The sequence below is a fragment of the Nyctereutes procyonoides genome, unplaced genomic scaffold (assembly GCF_905146905.1).
Source record: "Nyctereutes procyonoides isolate TBG_1078 unplaced genomic scaffold, NYPRO_anot_genome, whole genome shotgun sequence".
In the NCBI taxonomy this organism is placed as follows: domain Eukaryota; kingdom Metazoa; phylum Chordata; class Mammalia; order Carnivora; family Canidae; genus Nyctereutes; species Nyctereutes procyonoides.
The window spans coordinates 6,527,037-6,553,064 of NW_026575133.1; the positions used below are offsets into that span (position 1 = coordinate 6,527,037).

At 36.0% G+C, this 26,028-nt stretch overlaps 1 protein-coding gene across 6 annotated transcripts in view; it reads left to right on the forward strand.

The window, feature by feature from the left end:
* The window catches only part of BTRC (beta-transducin repeat containing E3 ubiquitin protein ligase), a 182,105-nt gene that overhangs the window by 85,025 nt on the left and 71,052 nt on the right, over nucleotides 1-26,028 (forward strand). For 4 of the 6 annotated variants that reach the window (XM_055300183.1, XM_055300186.1, XM_055300182.1 and 1 more), the window contains one exon: nucleotides 19,816-19,893. The exons of the other annotated variants lie outside the window; for them this stretch is intronic. In XM_055300183.1, the coding sequence (XP_055156158.1) occupies nucleotides 19,816-19,893 (78 nt within the window). The remainder of the gene's footprint in view (nucleotides 1-19,815; nucleotides 19,894-26,028) is intronic. 6 annotated transcript variants of the gene reach the window in all.

A 26,028-nucleotide genomic window follows, 5' to 3' on the forward strand; every position in this document is an offset into this window, starting at 1 on the left:
GACCCTGTCCTCAAGGAGCTTATAGTTATTTATTAGACATTTATTGAGAACCTATGTACCAGGCACTGTGCATATAATTTGGGGGGACTACTACCGTGAATAACCATTAGTTTAATGTATTTTTCCCATTCATTGAGCTAGAGGTCTGGCTTAACAGCAGCCCTAAGGAGGCAGTATACTCATGTTCAGATCACATATAACTCATCTCAGCAAAAAGGGATATGCATATTTCAGACTAGTCTGTCTTTTAAATGGCTTTCCCTTCCGCCTTTAGATCCCTTCTAAGGGAGCAGTATTGTTTTTGGTAGTTTTAGCTTAAGAAGAGATGGGTAACATTTATGACAGTGCCTCCTGCTGGTAGATCATAGATTTACAACTCTTGTCTCTAGAATGGCTAGTGCCCACTTGTGGTTTGGTAGTTAGTTCAGGGCTGGTTCTGAGGCTGTAAGTGGGAAAGAGTCCATTGCATACAAGGTATAAAATGCTTCTTTAAACAGTCTATTTCTAGAACCTAAATTGTCCTGGGACCAGCTCTTGATATAAAAATTCATAGAAACCTGTTTTTCACAGAGTGTGGTAACTCCTTGCCATAGTGCTGTAGTGTTAAAATTCACATTGGCCAGGTTGTTCTGTAAATTAAACACTGACAGCTACCCTCAGGGGAACAGCCAATGTATTTATGATGATGTGCTGATTACACAAAATACACTGCAAGCAGAAAACAGCTGCAGAGAACAAACCTCTTAAAAAGAATACAATTACAAATAGCACTCTCAGTATTTCTAGTGGTGAGTGTAGAATACAGCATGCTAATGCAGGTTTCTTACTTAGTCTGCCTGAAAACAAAAAATCTGAAGGAGATAAGTTAAATTATGGTTGATTGCACATGTGGTGCCAACATAGCAGTAAACAAATTTTGTTTCGAAGAGCATAGATACAAGTGTACAAATATTAGGTGTTATAGTAGCCTCTTCCCCCAACTTCCTTTTTTGCTAGTAGATTTTATTACTCCTTTTCTCATATACAGTATGGCATGGCCTTGTGGTAAGGATACTTACTGGACATTTGAAGGATATTACACGATGAATTGGGCAGGAGAATATCTAAATTGTGTTTTTAAAAATTTGGTAGAAACTTGGTATGTTGGGGTTCAGTTATCAACATTTTGTTTGAAAATACAGCTCTGTATTTTCATTGTTATTAACGGCTTTGAAGGTGTTTACCTTTGGAATTAATAAAAGGAGTCATGTCTTTGTATCTATGGTAAAGATTTATGTTTCTTAGATCTCTTTTTTAAAAAAAATATAGTGTTTGGGGACACTGAAATAGTTGGGTAATTGAATATTTTTAGGAGCATCAACTTTCAAGTATGTCTTCTTCATCTTTGCGTGTTCCTGGTCACATGCAGGCAGGTAAGAAGATGAGAAAAAATGTTAGTTTTCCTCGTTTGAGATTCTGTTACAGTTTAGGGTTAGTATCTATAAAATATTTCAGCTGCTGAGCATGGTAGTTTCTGTTTAAATCCGTAGAAAATATGTTGATCTTCTAAGAAATAAATTTACGTAAGCCAACTCTGAGGTATAGCAAGGGGGACATAGTGATTGGTAACAGTTCACTTCACCCGCCTGAAACTAAGAATCAACTTTTCGGTGTATGGATCACTGGTATGTAATAATCGACTGTTATTGGTCTGTCTGTTGGTCTCTTTTTAAATCAGTTTGGAACCTCCTGGAGTTATTTTCTTGCTCTGCTGACATCAATCCCATGTGGCAGAGGAGTTGTATATAACTGGTTTGGTTTAATCAATAGAATAATTGATAAACCAGATAAGATTTAAACTGATTATAGCCCCAACAGAATTCCCCAGAGGCCTTGGACTCTCTTAATTTTGACATGTGTGTTGTATACCCTGAGGATGAAGTGCAGTTTGAATTATCTGTTTTTATTTGCTTAATGACGGGGAGGGTGTTAAAGTCAAATGTTTAATTAACCCAGCAATGGGCTGCGTTGTCACTTACACACAGCTGATTGAGATATCTCATGGAGAATACTGAATAGGAATGATAATGTGGCACTGGGACGGAAGATTGCTTTTTCAATCCATTTGCTGGGTCACTGCTTTGAATGTCTTATTGGATGAAAGGCATTCAGCCTGGAGAAAAAAATTCAGCATTTAAGTACATTTTGTTCTCTTCTCCCTTTCTAGCCCCCTCCCTGCCCAGAAGTTAACTAAAACAGATATGTTCTAGGTTTAATAAGCCATTCATGTACTAGTAAGAGATCAGAGTAGTCAGTAGCCTCAAGCTACATAATTTCCTGTGGAAACGGAAAAATCCCACTAGCCTCCAAGGTATTCTAAATGTGAGCTCTTTTGTCCCTCAAATGCCTTATTCTTTGCCATTATTGTGTAGTTGTCTTTGGTTACTTGTTTCTTGCCTCTTTCTGTTGTGTTTGCTTGATATGCAGCTACTCTAAGGCCACAGGCAGACCTTTTTCTTCTAAAGAAGCATATACTTCTGTAAATTTTTGCCATTTCATGCTGTTGGCTTCTATTTGGTTGTAGTTATTATTATATTATAGTGAGATTGTTGAACTGTTTAGAAAGATGAAAACGTGAAGCATAGAGATTCTTGTTACTTTTGCTACTTCTTTTATATAAACAGTTGGTTCTTGATACATTTCATTTTGTTGAGAGGTAGTTTGCTTTCTGTATGGACAAAAAAATTAGGCCAGGAAAAATTCTGATAGCCCACACCATCAAAAATGCAGTCCAGACAATTGGAGTTTAATGACTTGCTGCTCTGACTAGCTTTATAATCAAATGTAAAATTCTTTGGAGGCGTATTGGGCAAAACTTAAAAAAAAAATTATCACGACTTTCCTTCTTTGTGGTTCTTATGTTTCTTCCTTCTATCCTCTAAAGATTTAAAACCAGGAATTTACTAATTTTTTTTCTTTGCTTTAGTCATTTGTATTCTAGAGAGCACAATAGGGAGAAGGATACAAGATTGATTTTTTTTATGTGTGTCCTCTTGAAAGCATAGTGTGGGGGCATGACTATTGGAGGTGCGGGCGGGGGGGGGGTGGATTTACAAAGCAATAGAAGCATGCAGCTAGTTTTCAGGCACAGGTTGGACTTCTGCGGGTCAAGACAGACCAGACGAGTAGCTTATCTTGAGGGACGCAAGTAATAGACCAAATATAGAGCAGCTATTTCAGGAATCATGTAGGTCATTTAATTATCCATTATGATTGAGTGGCTAATGCTCTTTTGGCAATTACATGACCTCTGTTATTCTTGAAACCTTTCCAGGCCCTCGTGGGTTGAATGACCCACCAGTCAGTGCTTGCAGACTTCATTCCACTCAGAAGGAAAAGAGATGCTGGGAACTACTGGCATTTAGAAATGGCTATGCTTTCTTTACCAACCACTACCCAGAATGTCTTTTGTACAGCGTCAGTGATAGGCAACTGGTATTGAAGTCAACTATTCTTTCATTGTCTTCATTGCAGGAGCAAGAGGTACATTGGATCCCACAAGAAGGAATTGTGGCAAAATAAACTTTAATACCAAAGTTGGTGGTTAGGGTATTCACAGGTTCTATGCTGCAAGACCAAGTACTATGGTATTAGAACTAATGTTTGATCTCTGTCAAACCAGTCATCCGTTACAAAACTCTGAAGTTAGTAAAGCAATTTTTCTTTTATTCTTTTTTTTAAAAGATTTTGTTTATTCATGAGATATACATAGAGAAAGGCAGAGACATAGGCAGAGGGAGAAGCAGGCTCCATGCAGGGAGCCCGATGTGGGACTTGATCCCGGATCCCAGGATCATACCCTGAGCCAAAGGCAGATGCTCAACCGCTGAGCCACCCAGGTGTTCCAGTAAAGCAGTTTTTCATCCATAACACAACAACATGTTATTGATGATTCTAATAACATATTTTTAAAAATGGTTAAATTTAATTTTAATTAAATTAGCTAATTTAATTGGCTAATTATTATAATTTTTTATCATTTTAGCATGATTATTTAGATAAAAAGATCACTTTAACCTTAAGATGCTGATCCGCGGGACCCCTGGGTGGCGCAGCGGTTTGGCGCCTGCCTTTGGCCCAGGGCGCGATCCTGGAGACCCGGGAACGAATCCCACGTCGGGCTCCCGGTGCATGGAGCCTGCTTCTCCCTCTGCCTATGTCTCTGCCTCTCTCTCTCTCTCTCTGTGACTATCAGAAATAAATAAAAATTAAAAAAAAATTAAAAAAAGATGCTGATCCGCGATTGAATAATTCTGAAATATTTGGATTAATGTTTCTCACTTGCTTTCTCTTCAGTCAACAAAGAATCATTAATATTTCCAAAGAAAACTTTACTTTATCATTTACTGCTAAATAATAGTAAAACTTCTATTCTAAAATTGTAGTGACTTTTCAAGTAATTGTGAGAAGAGGAAATAATGTAGATTTCTTGTGATTCTTTAGATTAAGAACAGTTATAGTGTGGAAAGTAATGACAGATTATTTGTAGGATTTGTCAGAAATGCATAAACAAAATTCTGTGTACTTAGCAGAATGGAAAATTTAAGGTATATAACCATTCTCTAGCATTCCAATAATTTAAGACTGTACGCTTGAGAAATAATTTTGTTAGAATAACACAACCATATTTTAAAAGTAGAAGACATTTACATTGTTATGAAAATAAATCTTTTATTGGAGAAAAAAACTTTTTAAATTTGTTATACATCAAGGAGCATTTTTAAAAAAAAGATTTTATTTATTTATTCATGAGAGACACACAGAGGGAGGCAGAGACATAGGCAAAGGGTGAAGCAGGCTCCCCACAGGGAGCCCAATGTGGGACTCGATTTCTGGACCCCAGGATCACGCCCTGAGCCAAAGGCAGACACTCAACCCCTGAGCCACCCAGGCATCCCAAAAAGCATTGTTAAAGCAACTACAACAAACCTACAAGGTTGTTTATGCCTGGGGCAGTAAAGTTAGCCATCTTTCCAAGTAAATTTATTAAACTATTCCTGGTAGAACTCCCAAGTTAATCTGTTTTGGTTTTACTTTCATTTTGTTGTTTGGTAATATTAACTAACAAATGAAAAATTGAAGACGTGAATTGGTATTTATAACCTTTGACCCTTCAGAAATAGAAGCCCTCTCACTTAAATTTTAAACCCTTCAGGCCAGTACTACCTTGGTATTTAGCTACTTAAAGACCTATGAGAATGCAGTCAGTGTAAATTATGTTAGCTGTTTTCTGTTGAAAAACATATTTTTCCCTTATTGTAGTTTTTTAAACCTCTGTGGTGGAGATAAGCAGAAACTAAAAAAGCAGAATTTACAGTAAAAGCAAAAGTTACAGCTTAAACTCAAGTATCTTGAATAAGGAATATAGTTAGTCTCTTTGGCATTTTTAAGAAGAAAGCAAGGGATATAAAAATATAATTTTGATTTCTAATTGATATGTTAAAGTTCTTTAAGGCCTGTCCTTCAAGACCTATGTTGGACCATGTTTTTCCACCCTTGGGAACCAAAAATCTATATGTCTATGTAAGAGGAGATGATATTTGTAATTTTAAAGACCTGAAAATTCATGAAGACTTAGTGGAAAAGCCCAGAAAATAAGCCCACAAAATAGTAATTTTTAAATAATAATTAGAAAAGAAGAGTGATTAAAGGGACAGTTCACAATTGAAATAACTCAGTCCAATCTGGTTTTCAGAAATTACTTATTTATGTGGAATGATTTCATTTTTACTCCACAATGGGTAGATGTTGGGGATATTATAGTTTATTAGCTTTAATTTTTTTCATGACATTATTGAATTGTTATAAAATGGGAACACCAAAGCAGGGAAGACATCCAAGGTAACAAAAGTAAATTTAGCAGAAAAAAATCAGGAACAAGGATGTCAGAAATAACTAATCTGCAGAGAGAAAGGATTTTGGCATACATCCTAAGGGGTTCTGTAGTTCTCAACCCCATTTTGAGAAATCAAAAAAATCTACAGAATGCAGATGTCTTTGGGTTACAAAAATAACCAGATGTCCTTATTAGTAGAAGCAAATGTTTGCCTCTTAATTCACACCAACTACATGCAGAGGATCTCTGGATGAAATATTGTATAAATATGGCTGGAAAAATTATGGCATGAAAGACTCTGTCCTAAACACATAATCATAAAGGTAATTTGGTGAACAGGAAAAAAAAATTCTTTAAGATTCATGTAGATTTAAAGGTAAGAGAGACAGATTAAGCTAGTTACACTCTTGTTCACATGATAGGTGAGTTTGGTTTTTTATTATGTGTGTCTTTTAATCCCAATCCCCTGATGAATTTTTATTTTACTGTCCTAGTTTAGCTACTTTGTACATTGTCATTGTATTTTAAAAAATGACAGCATATGCATGAAACTCCTGTTTTTCCTGAATGAATGATAGATGTCTTCTGTCAAGAAAAACAATCTACAGTAGTATATAAATGCCCCCTTGCAAGGCTGTTTGGATTTTTAAAATACTAAACCATATTGTTACAAATAGATGTGGTTTGGTGATGTTAAGCAGAATAAAATGTAAAAAAAACAAACATAAAAAAAACTACTTGATAGGGCAAGGTATGAAGTTTTTTGTTTTTAAATCAAGCCTTTCAAATAAAAAACCTTTAGAGTTTAAATAGACTATGACTTCTGATGTGGCACATATTAACATAATTACAAACTCTTACATACCCACAGTTCCTAAGTTGAGGAAACCTTTGATTAAGTCACAAAGCTAAATGTGTTCAGATGCTGTGTGATATCTCTCTTATTCATAAAACAGGTAACTGTTTTAGCTTTTTTTTGTTTTTGACCCCTATACATATTGACCCTGTATCCTTCTCCTATAGCTATACTTTTAATGGTGAAGTATTAAAATGCTGTATCAGGATATATTCTTTAACTTGAAACTTAACAAAAGCATGCTTGCTGCTCCTTCATGCCCTTGCCTTGTCACTCCCTGGTGCAGCTCCATCTCTTCCATTCTTCTTATCAGAGTATCTCAGTGCTTAGTTGAGCTTGTTTATCTTAAAAGAGCAGGAGGCAGGCTTTTAGGGAGTAAGCTACATGTTCCAGTATAACAGGCACCAATGCTGTTTGACTTGAAAAACATTTGATCTCTTACATTAACAGCCCATGTCACTGTAATAGAGACTACAGCTGGGCTGTTGTTCACTTTTCTGTTATTTTTGCTTTAGAGTAACTGTTAGTGCTGCTCCAAAATCTCCGTGCTTAAAATTGTATATTGGCTGTCCCCCCAGGACTCGTAAGTAAACATGGTGATATGTGTGGCCAGAGGGAGCATATTTTGTTAGCTTTGTTTTAAATAAGAACCTTCCCTATCTAAAGGTGGTTTTTGTCTGATCCCTGATGGTATGCTGCATGACTTTGGTTGTATAAATTTATAGACATAGCAATATTTTAAAGGATAATTTTGTGACTAATCTGTGAGCTCAGTAACTATTAGTTATGGACTTTTTTTTTTCTCTCAAATAATGAAGCATTTTAGTTTTCTTATGAAGCTTAACTTCAGATGTCCTGCACAGTTTCCCTAAACATAGCAGTTTGGATAGCAGTTGTTGAAAATGGGCAAGTAAGAATTTAAGGGTAATGTTTGTTAGACTTAAATATTACTCAGATTTATTTTAAAATACTCAGTTATTGGTTAATTCCTGTGCCAGGAATACTTTGACAGTTGGAGTGAAGGTAGCAGTATTTAAAGAACAGAAAATAGAATTTGTTGTTTTCTTCGTTTGTTTTTTTTTTTAGAGTATCTCTTATTTTAATAGTGATAGAATGGGAGCTTATTATAGTAGTGGTGGAATGACAGCAGTTTTACTCCTTCCTTTATCATTTCTCTATTTTTAAGAACCTAGTTCATTTTCCTATTCTGTTCTTTTCTTATATGATATAACACTACCAAGCCACCCAGCACTTTCTTTGAATTTAATCTAAAGTATATACATCGGCTAGCACAAGTATAATTGGTTGAAAGGCAGCCATCTATCTGGGGAGTTCTTCTAAATACCGAATGTGTCATGTGCTTTGACATGACATATCTGTAATATCTCTGAGTACAGAAAGCACTTCTTGTGTTAGCTGTAGGTGTTAAAGCAGTAGTGTGTTTTAAGAATGTGTGCAGTGCAAATTCTGGCTTGTGAGGTAATGACAAGTGTTTGCCTGCATAGACAATATATTTTTCCCCCTAAGGTCCCCACACACCTAGTTTCCCTCAAGCTCATCATCTCTGTCAGGTTAATCAATAGGCACCGTATGGCAGAGGGTCAGTAATCAGTGTCATCGTGCCTTTAAATCGTGTTGAAAATTTGCTTAAAGCCTGGGCCAATTAACATCGAGATGATGAATGGATGGGAAGATGGGAAGAGCCTGACGCTCAGGGGCTTTGTGAGGAGGAGATGCTCAGCTGTTGAGCAGCAGACACCAGCGAATAAAATCAGCCATTCATGTGAGCTCAGTCCACCCACTCTTAATGATAATGTCAATCTAGCAAAATATATACACATTGGAGTTGTCACGAGTTCATAAATCAAAGGAGTTTGTCAAAGGCATTCAGATTAACGAGGCAGCAGCAATAACAAGTCAAATTTGCATAGAGAATTGCTTGAATCTCAGTAAATTATGATCCTGTTTTTCATTTGATTATTTGCTAATGTCTCAAGAGGGAGAATGATTATATTAGCATGCAAAATCTACTCCAGAAGTAGAAATCTGAAGTATAGAAGACCAGCACACTATGACAATTAATCAGTTTCTGCATACTAGCATAAATGCACAAGGCCCAGAAATGAACTTCTTTTTTATTATTATTTCTCCTTGCTACTGATCCAAATGGTTCAGCTTGACAGAGACTTTATATTGCTTTAACAGTGTTCTGAATTGTGCCTGCAGGCAAGACATAGTTATGCAGCTATAACCAACCTATCCATCTGCCAACCAGATTGGAATTCTCCTATCCAAGGCTTCCATTAACCCCCACTGACAGCTCCAAACAGGATTAAGAATTTGGAAGCATAAAAAATAGTTGTTCTTTGCAAATATACACAATCCCTTTGCATTTTGAGAAAGGCTGCATCTGTAGTGTTTTATAATTAGTGTCGGACAGTGTAGCAGGAGGAAAAAAAAATCTAGTTGGGTTTTTTTGTTTTGTTTTATTTTATTATTATTATTTTTTACTTCTGTCATAGAAAGTAAGGCAGTACTAGTGGAAGTCCTGTGTATTTGGTTGTCTGAGAGTGCTTTCCATTATATCTGGTTCTTAGTACTGTGCTTGGATTGGTTTACTACTACAAAATATCACTGCTTGAAAGCTTTAACTGGTAGATCTTGTTGAAGTTTAGCAGGATGGGGAGGCTTTGATGTGGTTGTGGTTTAATCGAGTATGTCAAATGATAAACGTGCTGGAGAAGCAGTGTGCATGAAAACATGCCAGAGAATATTATCTTAGGAGGACACTTCAGGTCCTCCCTAAAACTGGTCTTTGAATAGGATTCTTCAGTAAGCTTCTGAACTTAAATAACCTATGTTTTTCCCCATTTTAGTATCCTAGAAGGCTTAATTAGAATTTGTTTAGATACACAGAATATTTTGTTTAAGTCACCTTTCACTGAGGAGTTTGAATGATTTTTATCCATGTAGTTAGGTTACTTTTAAACCTGTAAAAGAATAATTATTCCTATTTTTGAGAATTGTATATATATTTGGAGGCTATGATTAGCTTCAAAGGATATAATCAGTTAATGGGAAAAATATTAATTCTATTACTAATTTACCAGTTAAGCCTACTGTATGATGTTTGCAACTAGCAACTAGAAATTGGTCTTAAAATTGTTTTCTTCCTGTGGTTGTCATTCTACATGATGATGATCAAATGACTCCATTTTTAAAATGTGTTCAAATCAGAGTTATAATTAACCACAATTAATCTGCTTCACTAAAATAGTATAACTTTCCTGGTTACAGAATCCTTTTGAATTTTCTCAGTGAGGAAAGTGGCATAGGTGGAAAATGTTACTTCTAGTGTTGGAGCTGATTATTTTATTTATAACAGATGTCTCTTCAGACAGGCTTAGGCTCTGTTGTACCATCCAACCTTGAGCAAGATGCTTATTCAAAGATTATGGTAAGTCATTATGAGTGGCTTGACTTTTCATCACTGTGTAAATTAGTTTAGTTTTTCATTTGATTATATAATCAACTCTTGATTATCCATGTCATCAGGAGTTGTGTGTTCAGATAGATAACTGAAAACAGTAAATAAGCCACTTACTAGGTCATGGAGAATATTGCCCTAGCCATAAACCTGCTGTGTGCTATCATCAAAATCTGTTTACTTCTTATTTTAGATACCAAAACAAACCAAAATAAAACAAAAACAAAAAATCCAGCTCTGAAGAATTAGGAATGCTTTGCATATCTACAGAAGAACTTTTCTTTCTTAATCAAGGGTCGGCAAACTTTAACTGTAAAATAGGACCAGTCGATAAACATTTGAGGCTTTGTGGGCCATAGGACTTCTGCCGTGATTACTCACCTTTGCCATTTGTATCAGGTTGTCATAGATGAAAGGTAAATGAGTGGAGGTGGCTAAGTTTCAGGAATATATTATTTGCAGAAACTCTTTGGAGCAGGAGCTTACTAATTCTAAATTGTCATACTGGCATATAGGTGATAGGATAGTAGACTGTAGTTGAGGTATAACTGTGAAGATTTTTTGCTTTGAAAACTTTTTAAAAACTAGTTGGACAGTGTGGGTATAGGGCTTCAATTATTTATTAAGCACATATCCATATATTATGTAACATGTTGGGAAGTAGAGGGGGCCTCAAAGGCTTTTCTCTAGTAAGCTTTCAGTGTTGTTAGGTAGTTGAGAATAACATGCAAAACATTTATCTAATTGCTAAGTTGTGTGGGCCAAGATAAAAATGATAAGGAATTTCCAGGAGAGAAAGATGGAATAGTTATATGGTTTCTTAGAGTATATGACATTTAAAATTCATTTCAAGAATGGGTGGGACTAGGGCGTCTGGGTGGCTCAGTGGTCGAACATCTGCCTTTGGCTCGGGTCATGATCCTGGAGTCCTGGGATCCAGTCATACATCAGGCTTCCTTTGGGGAGTCTGCTTCTCCCCCTGCCTATGTCTCTGCCTCTGTATGTGTCCCATGAATAAATAAAATCTTAAAAAAAAAAAAGAATGGTTGGGCTTGAATAGATTAAAAAATGTTCTTGTATTTATAATTGTTTAGTGAACAACACTAAAATTAAGGATCCTTCCAGCCTGAAAATGTTGAGATTGTATCACATGTTTATAAGACTATGAAGAGACTTGCTTAACTAAGGCAGAAAATGTTTGCAGATGCAAATAACTTGATGTAATATAGCAGAAAATTTTGGAAGGTTTTGGAAACCAGGCCTAGAATTTCTTATCTGGTGGAAACCAGGCCTAGAATTCCTTATCTGGTTTCATAGAAAGAAAGGGTCATGAAAAGTTTTTGAGGAAAAAAGACCACTATGACATTAGTGGTATTTAAGAAAGATTAATCTGGCAATTGCATTCAATCCAACAAACACTTAAAAACTCATATTACATTCTCAAACTTTGTGCTGAGCCACTGGAAAATGAAGATGAAAAAGAAACCAGCCCCGCCCAGAAGGAATTTTATAGTGCAGGGTAGGAGTGGGAAGCTTGTTCATAGAGAAATAAAATGTAGAGAGATATAAGGCATAGGTGCCAAAATAGAAATAAAATGCTAATTCAGAGTATTCAGTTCCAGCTGGGGGTAAGTGGGGCAGGAGTAGGTGGAAGAGGGGATGGGATATGCATAGGCTTTTCAGAGAAAGTATCATTTTAGTGGACTCGAGTCAGGATTGTAATGATGAAGAGATCAGGAAAGGAATCTTTTTTTTTTTTTTTTGATATTAGAGAGAGAGAGAGAGAGAATGAGTGAGCAGGGGGAGGGGAGAAGGAAAGGGAGAGAGAATCATAAGCAGACTCTGCTCTGAGCAGAGCCTGCCATGAAGCCTAATCTCACAACCCTGAGATCATGACCTAAACTGAAAACCAGGAGTCAGACGCTTAACCAACTGAGTCACCCAGGAGTCCCAGGAAAGGGGGGTATATTACACATTGAGGAAATAGAATTAGAAAAAGCAGGGCAACCCTGGTGGCTTAGTGGTTTAGTGCCGCTCGCGGCCTGGGGTGTGATCCTGGAGACCCAGGATCCAGTCCCACGTCGGGCTCCCTGCATGGAGCCTCCTTCTCCCTCTGCCTGTGTCTCTGCCTCTCTCTCTCTTTCTCTCTCTTTCTCTCTCTATGAATAAATAACTAAAATCTTAAAAAAAAAAAGAAAGAAAAAGCACAGGGAAGGGACACCTGGGTGGCTCAGCGTTTGAGAGTCTCCTTTGGCTCAGGGCATGATCCCAGGATCTGGGATCAAGTCCAACATTGGGCTCTTTGCGGGGAGCCTGCTTCTCCCTCTGCCTGTGTCTCTGCCTCTCTCTGTGTGTCTCTCATGAATAAATAAATAAAATCTTAAAAAAAAAAAGAAAAAGCACAGGGATGAAAGAGTACTTTTCATACTTTGAAGAATATTAAAATAAGTGGTTCCAGAGACTGATGGAAAGGCAAAATGGCCAGATTATGGGTGCTATATAGTAAGAAGTGTGGACTCCATCTAATAGGACAAAGAGCTATAAAAGATTTTTTAGGGCACCTGGGTGGCTCAGAGGTTGAGCACCTGCCTTGGGCTCAGGTCGTGATCCCAGGATCCTAGGATCAAGTCCTGCATCGGTTCCCTGTGAGAAGCCTGCTTCTCTTTCTGCTTGTGTCTCTGTCTGTCTCTCTGTGTCTCATGAATAAATAAATCAATCTTAAAAAAATAATAAAAAATTTTTGAGCATGGTGTGGGGTAGGGTGAAGTAAGTCTTTTAAGAACATGGTTCTGGGGATCCCTGGGTGGCGCAGCGGTTTGGTGCCTGCCTTTGGCCCAGGGCGCGATCCTGGAGACCCGGGATCGAATCCCACGTCTGGCTCCCGGTGTATGGAGCCTGCTTCTCCCTCTGCCTGTGTCTCTGCCTCTCTCTCTCTCTCTCTCTCACTGTGTGCCTATCATAAATAAATAAATAAAAAACAAAAACAAAACAAAACAAAAAGAACATGGTTCTGGACAATAGCATATAGAATGGATCAGGTATGGATTTAGGCAGGGGTATCAGGAGGCTATCTCAATAGTAACAGCACTGGTGGTATAATAGGTGTTGGGGTCTAGACTAGAGTAGAGGTTATGGAAATACAAACTGAGGGTCAGATCTATTAAAAATAGATGATTGAAAGGAAAAATGGAAGAGCTGAAATTGGTTAGATACATTCCAAGAAAAAAAGGCAGAAGGGGGTCGGAAGGAAGAGTAAAAATTGGCAGGGGACTTAAGTCTGGGATGGAAAGAAAAATTGGGAGGGAAGGGGATGGCTTAGGATGGGTCAGAATGGTAAAAGACTACTTTAAATTTAGATATGTTGATTTTGAGACTATTTAAATTTATCTGAATACTTTCTTTGAGGTGATTTCTTTTTCTTTTTTATTCACTCCCAGGTTACTCCTAGAAACATTTTGTGCAAAATACATCCCTGAGATCTAATGTACAAGTTGTAGCATTATTTCACTTTATTGACTGAAAAAGTCTACCCAAACGTCTCTTCTAATGTCTGTAGGTGTTACAACCCAAATGTGTCCAGTTTGAAGCTAAACTTCAGTTATCAGCCAGACTTTTATTCTGCTTCTTTTAGTTCTAAACTAGTAAATGCTGGGCTAAGAGAGAAATATTTGAGTTAATATGAAAGGTAACGAATTATGTAGCATCTTTTTTAGAAATCTTTTAATATAAAGCTACTATTTATACCATATTGTTACTCTCGGACTACAAATACATTCTGCAAATGTATTTACTGTAATGAAGTGTTAAGTCTGAGTGTTGCAAATGAGTTGTCCTAAGCAGTCAGGGTTTTCTAATTGTCTCAGGATGAAATGGTAGAATATGACTTTTGTTATTTATATTTGAGGGGATTCCCTCCCCCTACTATTCATTTTTCATTTACACTGTTTTTCCATTTTTTGACATTTTCTTCTAGATTTCATCTATTTTACTAGTTAATTTTCATTTTTATATAGTTTCAGATTTATAGAAAAGTTGAAAGAATAGTGCAAAGCATCCCCTTCTACTCTTCACACAGATTCTCCATATGTTAACATATTGCCACATTTGCTTTATCTCTATTTATATATACAAATATATGCTCACATCCATTTACTTTTCTCTGAACCATTTTGAAAGTTACAGACATAATATCCTGTTACCAACGTTAAGTGTTTCGTTTTATGTTTCCTAAAAACAGGGACACTCTTTTAAATAATTACAGTACAAATGATCAAAATCAGGAAACTGAATATATAAACAAATTGTGCATCCATACAGTGATACTACTTAGCAATAAAAAGGAAAGGACTACTGGGGGGCCTGGGGGGCTCAGTCGGTTTAAGCATCCAATTCTTGGTTTTGGCCCAGGTCATAGTCTCAGAGTTGTGACATCCAGCCCCACGTCGGATTCTGCACTCATTGTGGAGTCTCCCTGTCCCTCTCCCTCCTCCTGCTTGCACACTACTCTTTTTCTCTCTCTCTAAAATAAATAAATAAAATCTTAAAAAAAAAAAGATTTTTAAAAGTTGTTGTTTTAAAGGAAAGGATTATTGGTAATATACAACAACACAAATGAATCTCAGATGCATTAAGCTGGGTAGAAAAATTTATATAATTTATATACTCAAAAAATTATATACTGTATGATTCCATTTTGTGAAAAAAAAATTATTGAGACAAAAAAAATCTGATTACAAGGGAAAGGGATTGACTATAAAGGGGCAGTGTAAGAGAATATGGGAAATGATAACTGCTTTTACATCTTGATTATAGTTACATAACTGTATGTTTTTTTTGCCAAAACTCATATAGTTATACACCAAAACAAGTGAATTTGTCTATATGTAAGTTTTTAAAGTGGGGAAACAATCAGGAAATTAACATAGCTGTAATGTTATTAGCTCATCTGTAGAACTTATTCAAAATTTCCCAGTTGTTCCAATAACGTCCTTTATGTCCTGATACTGACCCAATATTTACCCATCAAAATCAAATGAAACTGAGGATCAAGAGGAAGAAAATTGTTGGTATGGGCTAGAGAGGCACTACTCATCTTGTTAGGTGCAGATCATTATTTTTCACTATAGAATGCTGTACAGAGGAGTTTACCATCAATTTTGATTTACACCCCCCCCCAATAATCTCAGATCAGAGGTTTCCTTTCACCTGAAACAGATCCTTAGTCTTTCTTTGTATTTCATGACTCTTAGATTTTTTGTTAATCACAGACTAGTAATTTTTTTTAGGATATCCCTCAATTTGGGGTTTAGTCTCATGTTTTCTTATGATCAAATTGAGATTTTATGTTTTTGGCAAGGTTACCTCAGAAGTCATAATGTTGTTTTCAGTACAACCTATCAAGAGACACATAATGTTAAGGTGGTGTCTACCAGATCTTCCTACTGTGAGGTTATTATTTTTCCTTTTGTAATTCTTATATATCTTCTGGAGAAGTATTTTAAGGTTATGTAATTATCCTGTTATTTGTCTTTAATCCACCAATATGTGGGATGAGTCTTGCTTGCATCAGGTAGTGACCCTCGAATAGAATTTACTGGGCATAATTTAGCTTGATGACCCATGGCAGTTATGAACATTGCTTACTGGGTGTATCATAGGTATATGATACAAGGGATAACTGTGCTGCTGAGCTCTCGTAGGTGTTGGAGAGCATTCAGGCTTTGAGAACCACTGACGTGATCACTTAAGTACACATGGATGTTTCATTATTTCACTCTACCCTCAAGACTGTAAACTGTTCATCTCTTATTTGCTGGCTTTCTGGCTCTTCTCTTCACTGTTAGGAGGGTACCTTACTCCTTGCTCCTTACATATCATGACTATTTATCCTCCCTATCTCTATTTTATGGTAACAATAGAGTAAAATTTAGTGATACCCACTCAATGGTTCCTCATCAAAATCAGATAAAATAGAGGGTTGGAAGGAAGAAAAATGTGGATTATGAGCTAGATGCTTCTCGCTCTATTAGTTTCACATTGCTGTTTTCACTATGTAATTTAGTACCTAAGTTTGCCATCAATTTTCACCCAGTCACCTATTGGGTAAAAATGTGATTTGTTTATTTATTTATTTATTTAAAATGTGATTTATAATAACTTCACTATTACAAACTTCTACCAAAAAGTAACAAAGCTTCCAAGTTTATTATGATGACATTTTAACAAAACGTAATTGATGTTGAAATATAGAACTTTAACATTGAATTAAGCCAGTTTGGATTATAAATGATATTTTATTTAAATAAAATAGGGGTAGAATTTCATGGACTGAGGAATAGCTACTTGCAAATTTAAGTTTAATTTATAGTTGAATACTGGCTTACATTTGTATTACATAAAATAATTTTAGAATTTAAAACATTGATTTGTACTTTATTTTTCTTTTTTTTTAAATTTTTTTAAATTTTTATTTATTTATGATAGTCACAGAGAGGAGAGAGAGGCAGAGACACAGGCAGAGGGAGAAGCAGGCTCCATGCACCGGAAGCCCGATGTGGGATTCGATCCCGGGTCTACAGGATCGCGCCCTGGGCCAAAGGCAGGCGCCAAACCACTGCACCACCCAGGGATCCCCTGTACTTTATTTTTCTTAAAAGTTAAATATACAAGTTGATTTTGTGGGTTTAATGTTGACCTTTTCCCTCCTTTGTTTATTTTACAGTGGCATTATATTGCTAATTTCCTTTTTTTGGATTGCTTTACAGTCATTAATTCAACTGTATCTCTCTCTAATTTTTTTGTAGATTGACTAAATTATTTTTTTTTCCAAAATGGGGAGAAAAACCACTAGAACTCTGAAGTTACGGAGTCTCTGTGCCTTGCTTGTAGCATAGCATGTTTTTTCTTCTTTGTCTTAATTTTAGGAACCATTACCTTAAAGTGGTCATCACAAATGTAAAATATCTCTGCCCAAAAGTTAAATCTCTGCCCAAAAGGAGCGTCTTATAGTACTGGCCTGCCACACCAACTACTGGCTATATACAAGGGACATAAATGTTAGCCACAGAGGTACAAGGGCCTTAAAATGATACTATATTCATGCTACGTATCCTTTAATATTTAAAAATATATAATTTGATAGAAACCACAAAAGATATATCTAAGCTTAAAATACAGTTACGATCCTATAGCAATAATTTCATAATTGTATGAAAATTTTCAGATAAACTCATGTTAGAAATAATTTCTGGATCTAAAAATAAAGTAGCTCCTGGGATGGCTGGGTGGCTTAGTGGTTGAGCATCTGGCTTCTGCTCAGGGCGTGGTCCCGGAATCCCAGGATTGATTGGCTTCACAATCACACATTGGGCTTCCCTCAAGGACCCTGCTTCTCCCTCTGCCTGACCTATCTCTCTCTGTGTGTCCCTCATGAACAAATAAATAAAATATTAAAATAAAATAAAAATAAATAAATAAATAAATAAATAAATAAATAAAGTAGCTCCTCAGCTAGAATGTGATGAATATAGGTAATGTAATGACTATATCAAAAAAATTTTAAACTTGCAAATTTTAAAATATTAAACACTACAAATGTAATTGTAGAAAATAGAACCCAAATAGTTTGTATTTGTATTTTTTGTATTTTGCCTTGCAGATAGTGACTTACCTGTGTTGATTACCAAATTTTTCCCCCAATTATCTTGTATTGTGGTGAAATACATATAACATAAAATTTATTGTCTTAACCATTTTTTTAAGTGTACAGTTTAGTGGTATTAAATACATTCATAATGTTATGCATGTATCACCCTCACCCATCTCCATAACTCTTTCCTTCTGGTAAGACTGAAACTCTATACTCATTAAACAATAATTCTCCATTCCTCCACTTCTCTGAGCCCCTGGCCATCACCATTCTGCTTTCTGTATGATTTTGACTACTCTAAGTATCGCATATAAGTGAATTCGTACAGTAATTATCTTTTTGTGACTGGTATATTTCACTTCAGCATAAGGTCCTTAAGGTTCATCCATTTTGTAGTATATACTAGAATTTTCTTCCTTTTTAACGCTGAATACTATTCCATGATGTATATACATCACATTTTATCTATTGCCTCATCGGTCATTGGACGCTTGGATTGCTTCCACGTTTTAGCTATTTTGATGAATGCTGCTATGAATACGGGTGTACAAATGCCTCTTGAAACTCTGCTTTTAGTTCTTTTGACTATATACCCAGAAGTGAAATTGTTGGATCATATGATAATTCTATTTTTAATTTTTTGAGGAACCACCACACTGTTTTCATCAGCAGCTGTATCATTTTACATTCCCACTAACAGTGCATAAGAGTTCCAATTTCCAACATCCTTGCCAATTTATATTTTGGTTTTTGTCTGTTTTTGATAGTAGCCTTCTTAATGAATGTGATATGGTATCTCTGTGTAGTTTTGATATACATTCCTGAAATGGTTAGTGATGTTGAACATCTTCTTATGTGCTGTTGGCCATTTGTATATCTTCTTTAGAGAAATGTCTATCCAGGTCCTTTGTGCATTTTTGAATTGAGTTGTGTGGGGTTTTTTTGTTTAGTTTTACAATTTATCTATATATTCTGGATTTTTAAACAAGATGTATTTATTTTAGAGGGAGAGTGTGTGTGTGCACGCATGCACTCACGAGCTGGAGGAGGGACACAGGGAGAGGAAGAAAGAGAATCCTAAAGCATACTCCTTATTGAGCGTGAAACCTAATTTGGGCTTATCCCAGGACCCCAAGATCATGATGTGAGCTGAAATCATGAGTTAGCTGTTTTAACCTATTGAGCCACCCAGGTGCCCCTATATATTCTGGATATTAATCTTTCATCAGATACATGATTTGCAAATATTTTCTTGCATCCCATGGGTTGCTATCTTATTATTCTGTTGATATTTAGAATTATGAACTCTCTTTCAGTTGGATTGTTTTTTCCCCTCTTCTTAAATATTTAAAAATCCTACTGGTCTTCTAGGTGCTGTTTGAGATAATAGTGGCAAGAATGGTCTCTAATCCTAAACCATTGATAAAATGATATTGTTTTGAGCTAAGTACAATGTTATTCTTAATGACAGAAAATCAAATATGAGAAGAGGAAGAAGTGAAAGAACTTTCTTTTTCTCTAGGATCCAGACTTTGACAATTTCTAGTGACCAAATATTTACTATAGTTTAATTATTTAAAAGAGAAGATAATAATCATGTTTTAAGTTGTTATCAGCTAAGTATAAACTGGAGCTTTGTTGAGTCCAGTGTCAACCCGCATTTTCAAAGGGCAATAAACTAAATTTCTAATGACTGTGATCTGCTGGGCAGTGCTTAAATATAGATGAAATACTTTGCACCTAGGTCCCTGCTTACATTTATTTATATACATGGGCATATTTTCCCTTTACTTAAGTGTATGTCTATATGTATATAAATCTTCAAATGAATAAATGCATAAATATACATGGTATTCTAGCTTACAGAATTAGAAATGTAATTCAGTTTACTCCCATAGAATAAGATTGAAGATAATGAGAACTGAATTAAAGCTTACTTTCTTTCACAGAATTCCTCAGAGAGAGAAGACTGTAATAATGGCGAACCCCCTAGGAAGATAATACCAGAGAAGAATTCACTTAGACAGGTATGAAATTCAGTCTGTCTTAAAATAAAAAGCTACCAACAACAAAACAAAAGACAGGAAACCCTCAATTTGCCATTCGTTAAACACTGGAGCTTAAATTAAGAGTACTCTGAAGTTGAAATGGCTATAGCCATCAATTTCAATCAGGTAACATTGTTTTCCCAGTCATTTAAAAATATCCTAGGTGTACAAGTGTAGGACAAGTTGGTTGCTTACAAGTAGTGAAAACAACACCAAAGAAAAGTTTTCTTGTTCAGGAAAAATAACTTGAAGTGCTTAAGTGCAGATAGTAGAATAGTTGGCTTTAAACCTTATTTTCTTTTTGAGATTCTTAATACATTTTTAAAAAATTAACCAAAAGGGATCTGCCTCTAGTGAAGTTACCTCAGTATTTGTTTGCCTTTTCTAAAAAGTAAAGGCCATTATTGATGATAACTTAAAAAAATTTTATTCCTCATCATACCCCACTCCCCAAAGGTAACACATTTTACTTGGAAAGTTAATTCCATGGTGCTCTTTTTTAAAATTAAAAGGTCCAAACACTATGTTTAAAAAATTTGCTCTTCTTACTGCCTGCTGCTGCAAGCTCTAACATCTTCTGTTTCCCAGTAACATAGAAACAGGTTCGTACGGTGTTGCCAGAGAATAAGTATACCACCTCTTCACTTTTAATATAAAGTTGGATAAGATGAGCACCAGCAGTAGCAAAAATAATTTTAATTTACCTTACTTATGGCATTATTCCAAGAAAAAGGAGAAGAGGTAGAGTACCCACCACGAACCCGCTATTTGTTCCATTCTAGCCTTATAATCACCCTACAAAGTTGCTAGATGGAGTCTCCTATAGATGAAAAAAATGGAGACTTAGGGAGGTTGGATGACTTGCTCATTAGGTAGTCAGTGATTTAAAATCCACATCTCAGTGTTGCTCAGCTCAAGCATTTCTGCTTCTTCCTTCTGATTCCAGTTTGTATACAGTGATAATGTAGGGGAAGAATATGTGAAACTCTGATATACTCATTTTTTATTTACTGTATGCTAAAAATTTGGGGATGGGCACTTTTCCTTTTTTGTAAAAATAATTGCTTAGTAAGTAGAATTGAATCCATTCAGGAAGCATTGTAAGAACCCTGGATGATCAGTAATGGACATTGTGCAGTTACATCTTCAACTATTTGGAGACAAGCACCTGATCTATAAGTCTAAATAAACAGAACAGTTATTGAGTAAGATAAATTTAGAGGTGGAAAGACTATGCCCGCTATACAGAAACAACTGTCAGAAAACAATGACACGAAAAAAAGTTTTGGCAACTTTATTTAAGCTAACAAACGAATTTTCACTCTGCAAAGTTATAAATTAATTTTAATAGGCTGATCCAGATGGTCCATTTGGAAAATGGATAGGCTGATCTGTTGAAAATTAAACTAAATTTATCTCTCTCATACTTCAAACTGAAGCAAGAGAGAGAATCGTGCCTATTAAGTCCAGCACATACAGATGGACCAGCAGGTCACACATGGGACTAATCTGATTCATTTTAAAAATAAATGCATACATTATTGAATCATTTTCTACTTGCAAGATCTGTTGTGTGCAGTATTTGAAAGAGATTTGATGTGGCCTTTTCATTGCCTTTATAGGGTTCACTTCACCCTCTCCACTTTAATATAACAACCATTTTGTTTTTGTTTTTGTTTTTCCTCCTAGTGCTCTAAAATGGTTTTTCTAATATCTGTCACTCAGTGTTGAGATCCAGGCTCTGGAGATTAATTAGGTCATGAGGCTTTTTCCCCTCCTCTCTTTGTAAAGGGTTTTATCTCTATTCTCTTTATGAAGAGCATGAACTCAGTGTTCTTGGAAAGAGAAATGGCCTTTAGAAACAGGGAAGTAGGAGATCCTCCTGGGGCCCTCTGAATCTTTTAGCTTCTGGGTGTTTTAACAGCCCCATGAATGCAGATTTGTAAATTTATTGCAGTGCCATCTGGTTTTTTGCTCCAACCAGATTACTGTTGGCTTGTGTCTGTCTATTGTGGTGGTCACTCCCTAGGAGCTTGCCCCTCTCAATCTTAGGGAAGAGTGATGAATAGCAGGGGTCAATAGAAGCCAGGTCACAGGGCAGCTGTCCAGGACTGCCCTGAACTTGATTACCCCACTGCTGATTTTTTAAATGTAGGACATAATATATAAGCTGTTTAAACTCCCTCTTTTCTCTGTTGCATGACAATAATGAAGTGCCTTTCCCCCCTCCCCCACTTTATTCAAGTTATACAGATAAAAAGATGTCAAAGCTGCCTTTTACCTAGTGTTGATATGAGTAGGATTTGCATCATATAAACCAATCTCTTGAGATTCTTTTGCAGGTTCTTTTCCCAGATTTCTAATGGGATTTCAGGAACTCTTTCACTATTGATTTTAAAATGCTTGGTTACATTCTAACAAGTTTAGTATTGTTTTAAACTGATTTTATAGTTTACATTTGTTGTTCTAACTAAGTATAGTTTCACAGGTGATGATAGACTGTGACCAGTGTGTGGTAACTTTGAGTTATTTTATCATTGGAGAAGCTGAAAAAAGGGTCATCAAACAATTCTTAAGACATTTAAAGGATAATGAGGGAATATTATAAACAACTGTAATCCATAGTTTTGGCAATTTAGATGAAATGGACAAATTCCTTGAAAAATACAGCTTACTGAAAGGTGAAACAAATGACCATTGTCTGATGTTTATTGAAGGAATCACATCAAAAGACTCCAAATGGTTTCACAGGTGAATTCTATCAAATAATGCACTTTTGTACAAACTCAGAAAATAGAGAAGGAAAGAACACTTCCTGATTGTATTGTGAAGCAGGCCACCATAACCATAATTCCAAAACCTGGTTGCCAGACATTTAGCAGAAAAAGAAAATATTGAAGGAAAAAGTCAGGAGACACTACACTCTGTCTCACCAAGCCATTTTGTATACCTGTCTTTCCATTTAGTTTCCACTATCAGAAGGCAGGAGAGTTGCTGGGGAGAGAGAAGCAATGTAACCTTTTAAGTTTTCTGAGTTTTGGAATAATCTTCTTACCTCCCTGCCTTAAGTAAAGTGTGAACTTTTGTTTAAAGAATGTACACAGTGGGTGCAATTTTCTTTCTTCTTTTGTTTCTAAAATGTGAAGCCAAGGAAACCATAGCAACTGTTTTCATAGCTTTTATTCATATCTGCAAACAAGGGCAAAGGCCTGGGAGGGTACATGAAAGTACTCATTACTTTTTGAAAATGTAGCCTTACAACATGCAACTCCTTCTTTGCTTCACATTGGTGCTAATAGGATCTGTCAGCCCTGCTTTTCTCTGTAATTGAGTAAATTGTGACCTCTGTCTAATCCTTCCCCCATCCCCCATTCCCTTTGTGTATGTGTCCACTTACCATCCTGAGAACGTGGGCAGTGATAAATAAAGTATTGAGTAGAGCTCTCTCAACTCTTTGAAAGCAGCATGATGCCAGCCCTCCAGTTATATTTCTTTAAGTGTTTACGTTTTTCTGTATTCTTTCTCTTGTGTAGCTGGAACCCTGGGGATGCAAAGCCATGAGAGAGGCCAAGAAGCTAACAAAGTAGCTGTCTCCCTTGTTAGCTTGTTCCTTTATTCTTTAAAAACAAGATAAAAACCATCTGGCTCAGGGCATTACATTTTCCTCCCCCATGCACCTCTATAGATGGAGACTTCACCTGCAGTGAGGGTTTACATTGATTAGGGAGGGAGCAGTAATTCAAGCTTCCATCCTCTTCAAGGATACTTTGCAGTCTTTAAAGGTGCTGACCCACTGAGTTAAACTGTCAAGGGAGGATAAAAAAGTATCTTCATCCCAGGAGGTAACAGCTGCCAGGTTTTCAACACCTTGCACGCTGCTGGAAAAATGTCACAATTGTCAGCTGAAAGAAAAATGACTCTGTTGTCATCTTCTGTTAATGACTGGGCCTTATAAAGGGTACTACATAAGCCTTGTAGAAGGAATAAGTAGATGTTTTCCTTTCCTATCGCCATGTCCCCAAATTCCTATGCTGTTCTAAACATTACCTTAGAGTAGATCCATAAAAAAACAGCCGTGAAGAACTTAAACAGCCCCATATAAGCATGGAGGTCTGATTGGCATAGCTCCTTTATACAGTTGAATGAGTAGGAGGAAAAAGCACATCACTGACACAGAAAATGACATTATAGTGTGTATTAACAAAACAACAACAACAACAAGTCATTCATAAGCCAGTGAACTGAAAGAAAACACACTGTATTTCTGCTCTTTGGAGGACAATTTGTTTTCAGGCAGCATCCAGATGGGTAAATACCACGACATTTCTTTTTTCAAGAGAGACACTTCTTTTCTTCTTAAAAGAAAAAAGAAAAAGAAACCCACTAAATTTTACTTCTTTTAATATCTCTATAATGTTTGTATATGAAGGCATTCCCTTCTTTCTGATTTGATTGATGAGGGGAAAGGGTTTAATGAAGTCTCTGATATTAGCCAGGCAAGTTTTTTTTTTTTTCCTATTTGTTTTAGGTTAGTCATTTTAATTGTATTGAGTAATTAGAAGGTACACACAGCCAGGGGAGCTTTGTTCTGATAATTGCTCAAGAAAACCGATTCCCTATCTGCTGTTGCTTTGTGTTAAGACATTTCTCCCTCTAGTGGCAATAGTAAGCACTTTGACTTGGCAGTAGGCAAGGTGTAATTGCAATATGACAAACTATGCTTAAGGGACTATCTTGTAAATACTTTAGTTTGGGGTTTGGCATTATTTCATTATATATGTGTGTTTTTTTCCCTATGAAACGTCCTATCTCCCCCCCACCCTCCCCACAAGTGCTTTGGGCTTTGGATGGAAAAAAATTGCCAGAGATGTTTATTAAAAAAAAAAAAAAAATCACAGTGCATCCTGGGTAATGTTTTGCAGCTTGACTTAATTTTAGTCATCTGTTTTAATTACCTATTTATAAAAATGCTTTTGCATTTGTAGACATTATTTAATACTTTGGAAGAAGCACCTCATTTGAAATAAATAAATAAATTGTACTTATTTTAAATAGTCCATGTAAAAGACCTTAAAGGTAATTAATGTAGGTCTCTTAAGTAAGACAAAAGTGATCTTTCCAAGTCTGATGAAGTGATTTGTTTATTTAACTTCCCACTTTGGCTGAATCCTTCAGAGTCTAATAACTTTTTTTTTTTTAAACATGGTTTGGCAATTTGTGTCTAGCTACAAAAACTCTTCTTGAAAAAGAAGCAATTTAATAACCAGCCTTCTTAAAATTACTTTGAGGAAGGAAGACTGTATAGGGGGTTGGTGTTTTGTTTTATTTTTATTTCAGTGTAATCATTCTTTGATGTATTGTGTAATCACTGACTTAGTAGAAAAAATATTATTGAACTCCTGGGTTGCAATGACCATAAAAAGTGTATTTTCATATAGAGACTTGAGATATTGTGAATAAATTATAAAGGAAACAGCTTATATGCTGGTCGAAGTCCATATAGACCTCATTTTGTGTTCAGTGCTTAATGTGGATGTACCACTTAAAAAAAAAGAAAAAAGAAAAAAAGATGGGGTTGGGGAAGGCCTATTGTGCCCTTTTGTAGGAGTCTTTTAGAAATCTTCCCTAAGAGTAACTTGGAATGAGATCAGATGTAGCATTGCATCCATTGAATGAGATTGGGTAGCATCATTGTGGCATTTTTAAAGCCCCGTTCTAGCTTCCCTAGATGTTGCCTTGTAGTTTGCTTTTTCTATTCCATATTCTTCCTGGGGACTTGATTTGATGTTACCATATATCTGAAGGTCCCTGTCTCCCCCTCTTCTTGCCCCCAATCACTAGCCATTTTCATTATACTATATCTTGTTTTGCTATAGGGCTGCTGAACAGTTTTTTTAAGCAGCTTTTTGCAAGGTTAAAAGAATGCAGCTTGGTAACAAGTTTGTGTCATTTTAAATATATACCTTCTAGTAAATAAGGAGAAGTCTGGCAATCAATCCCTTTTAGTGTGTTATATGTTTCACCTGACAACTAAACCTTCTATTGATTAGCCATTACTTTGTTAGATAATCCTATGTCATTGAATCCATTGTAAAAAATTAAACTCTTTAAAAT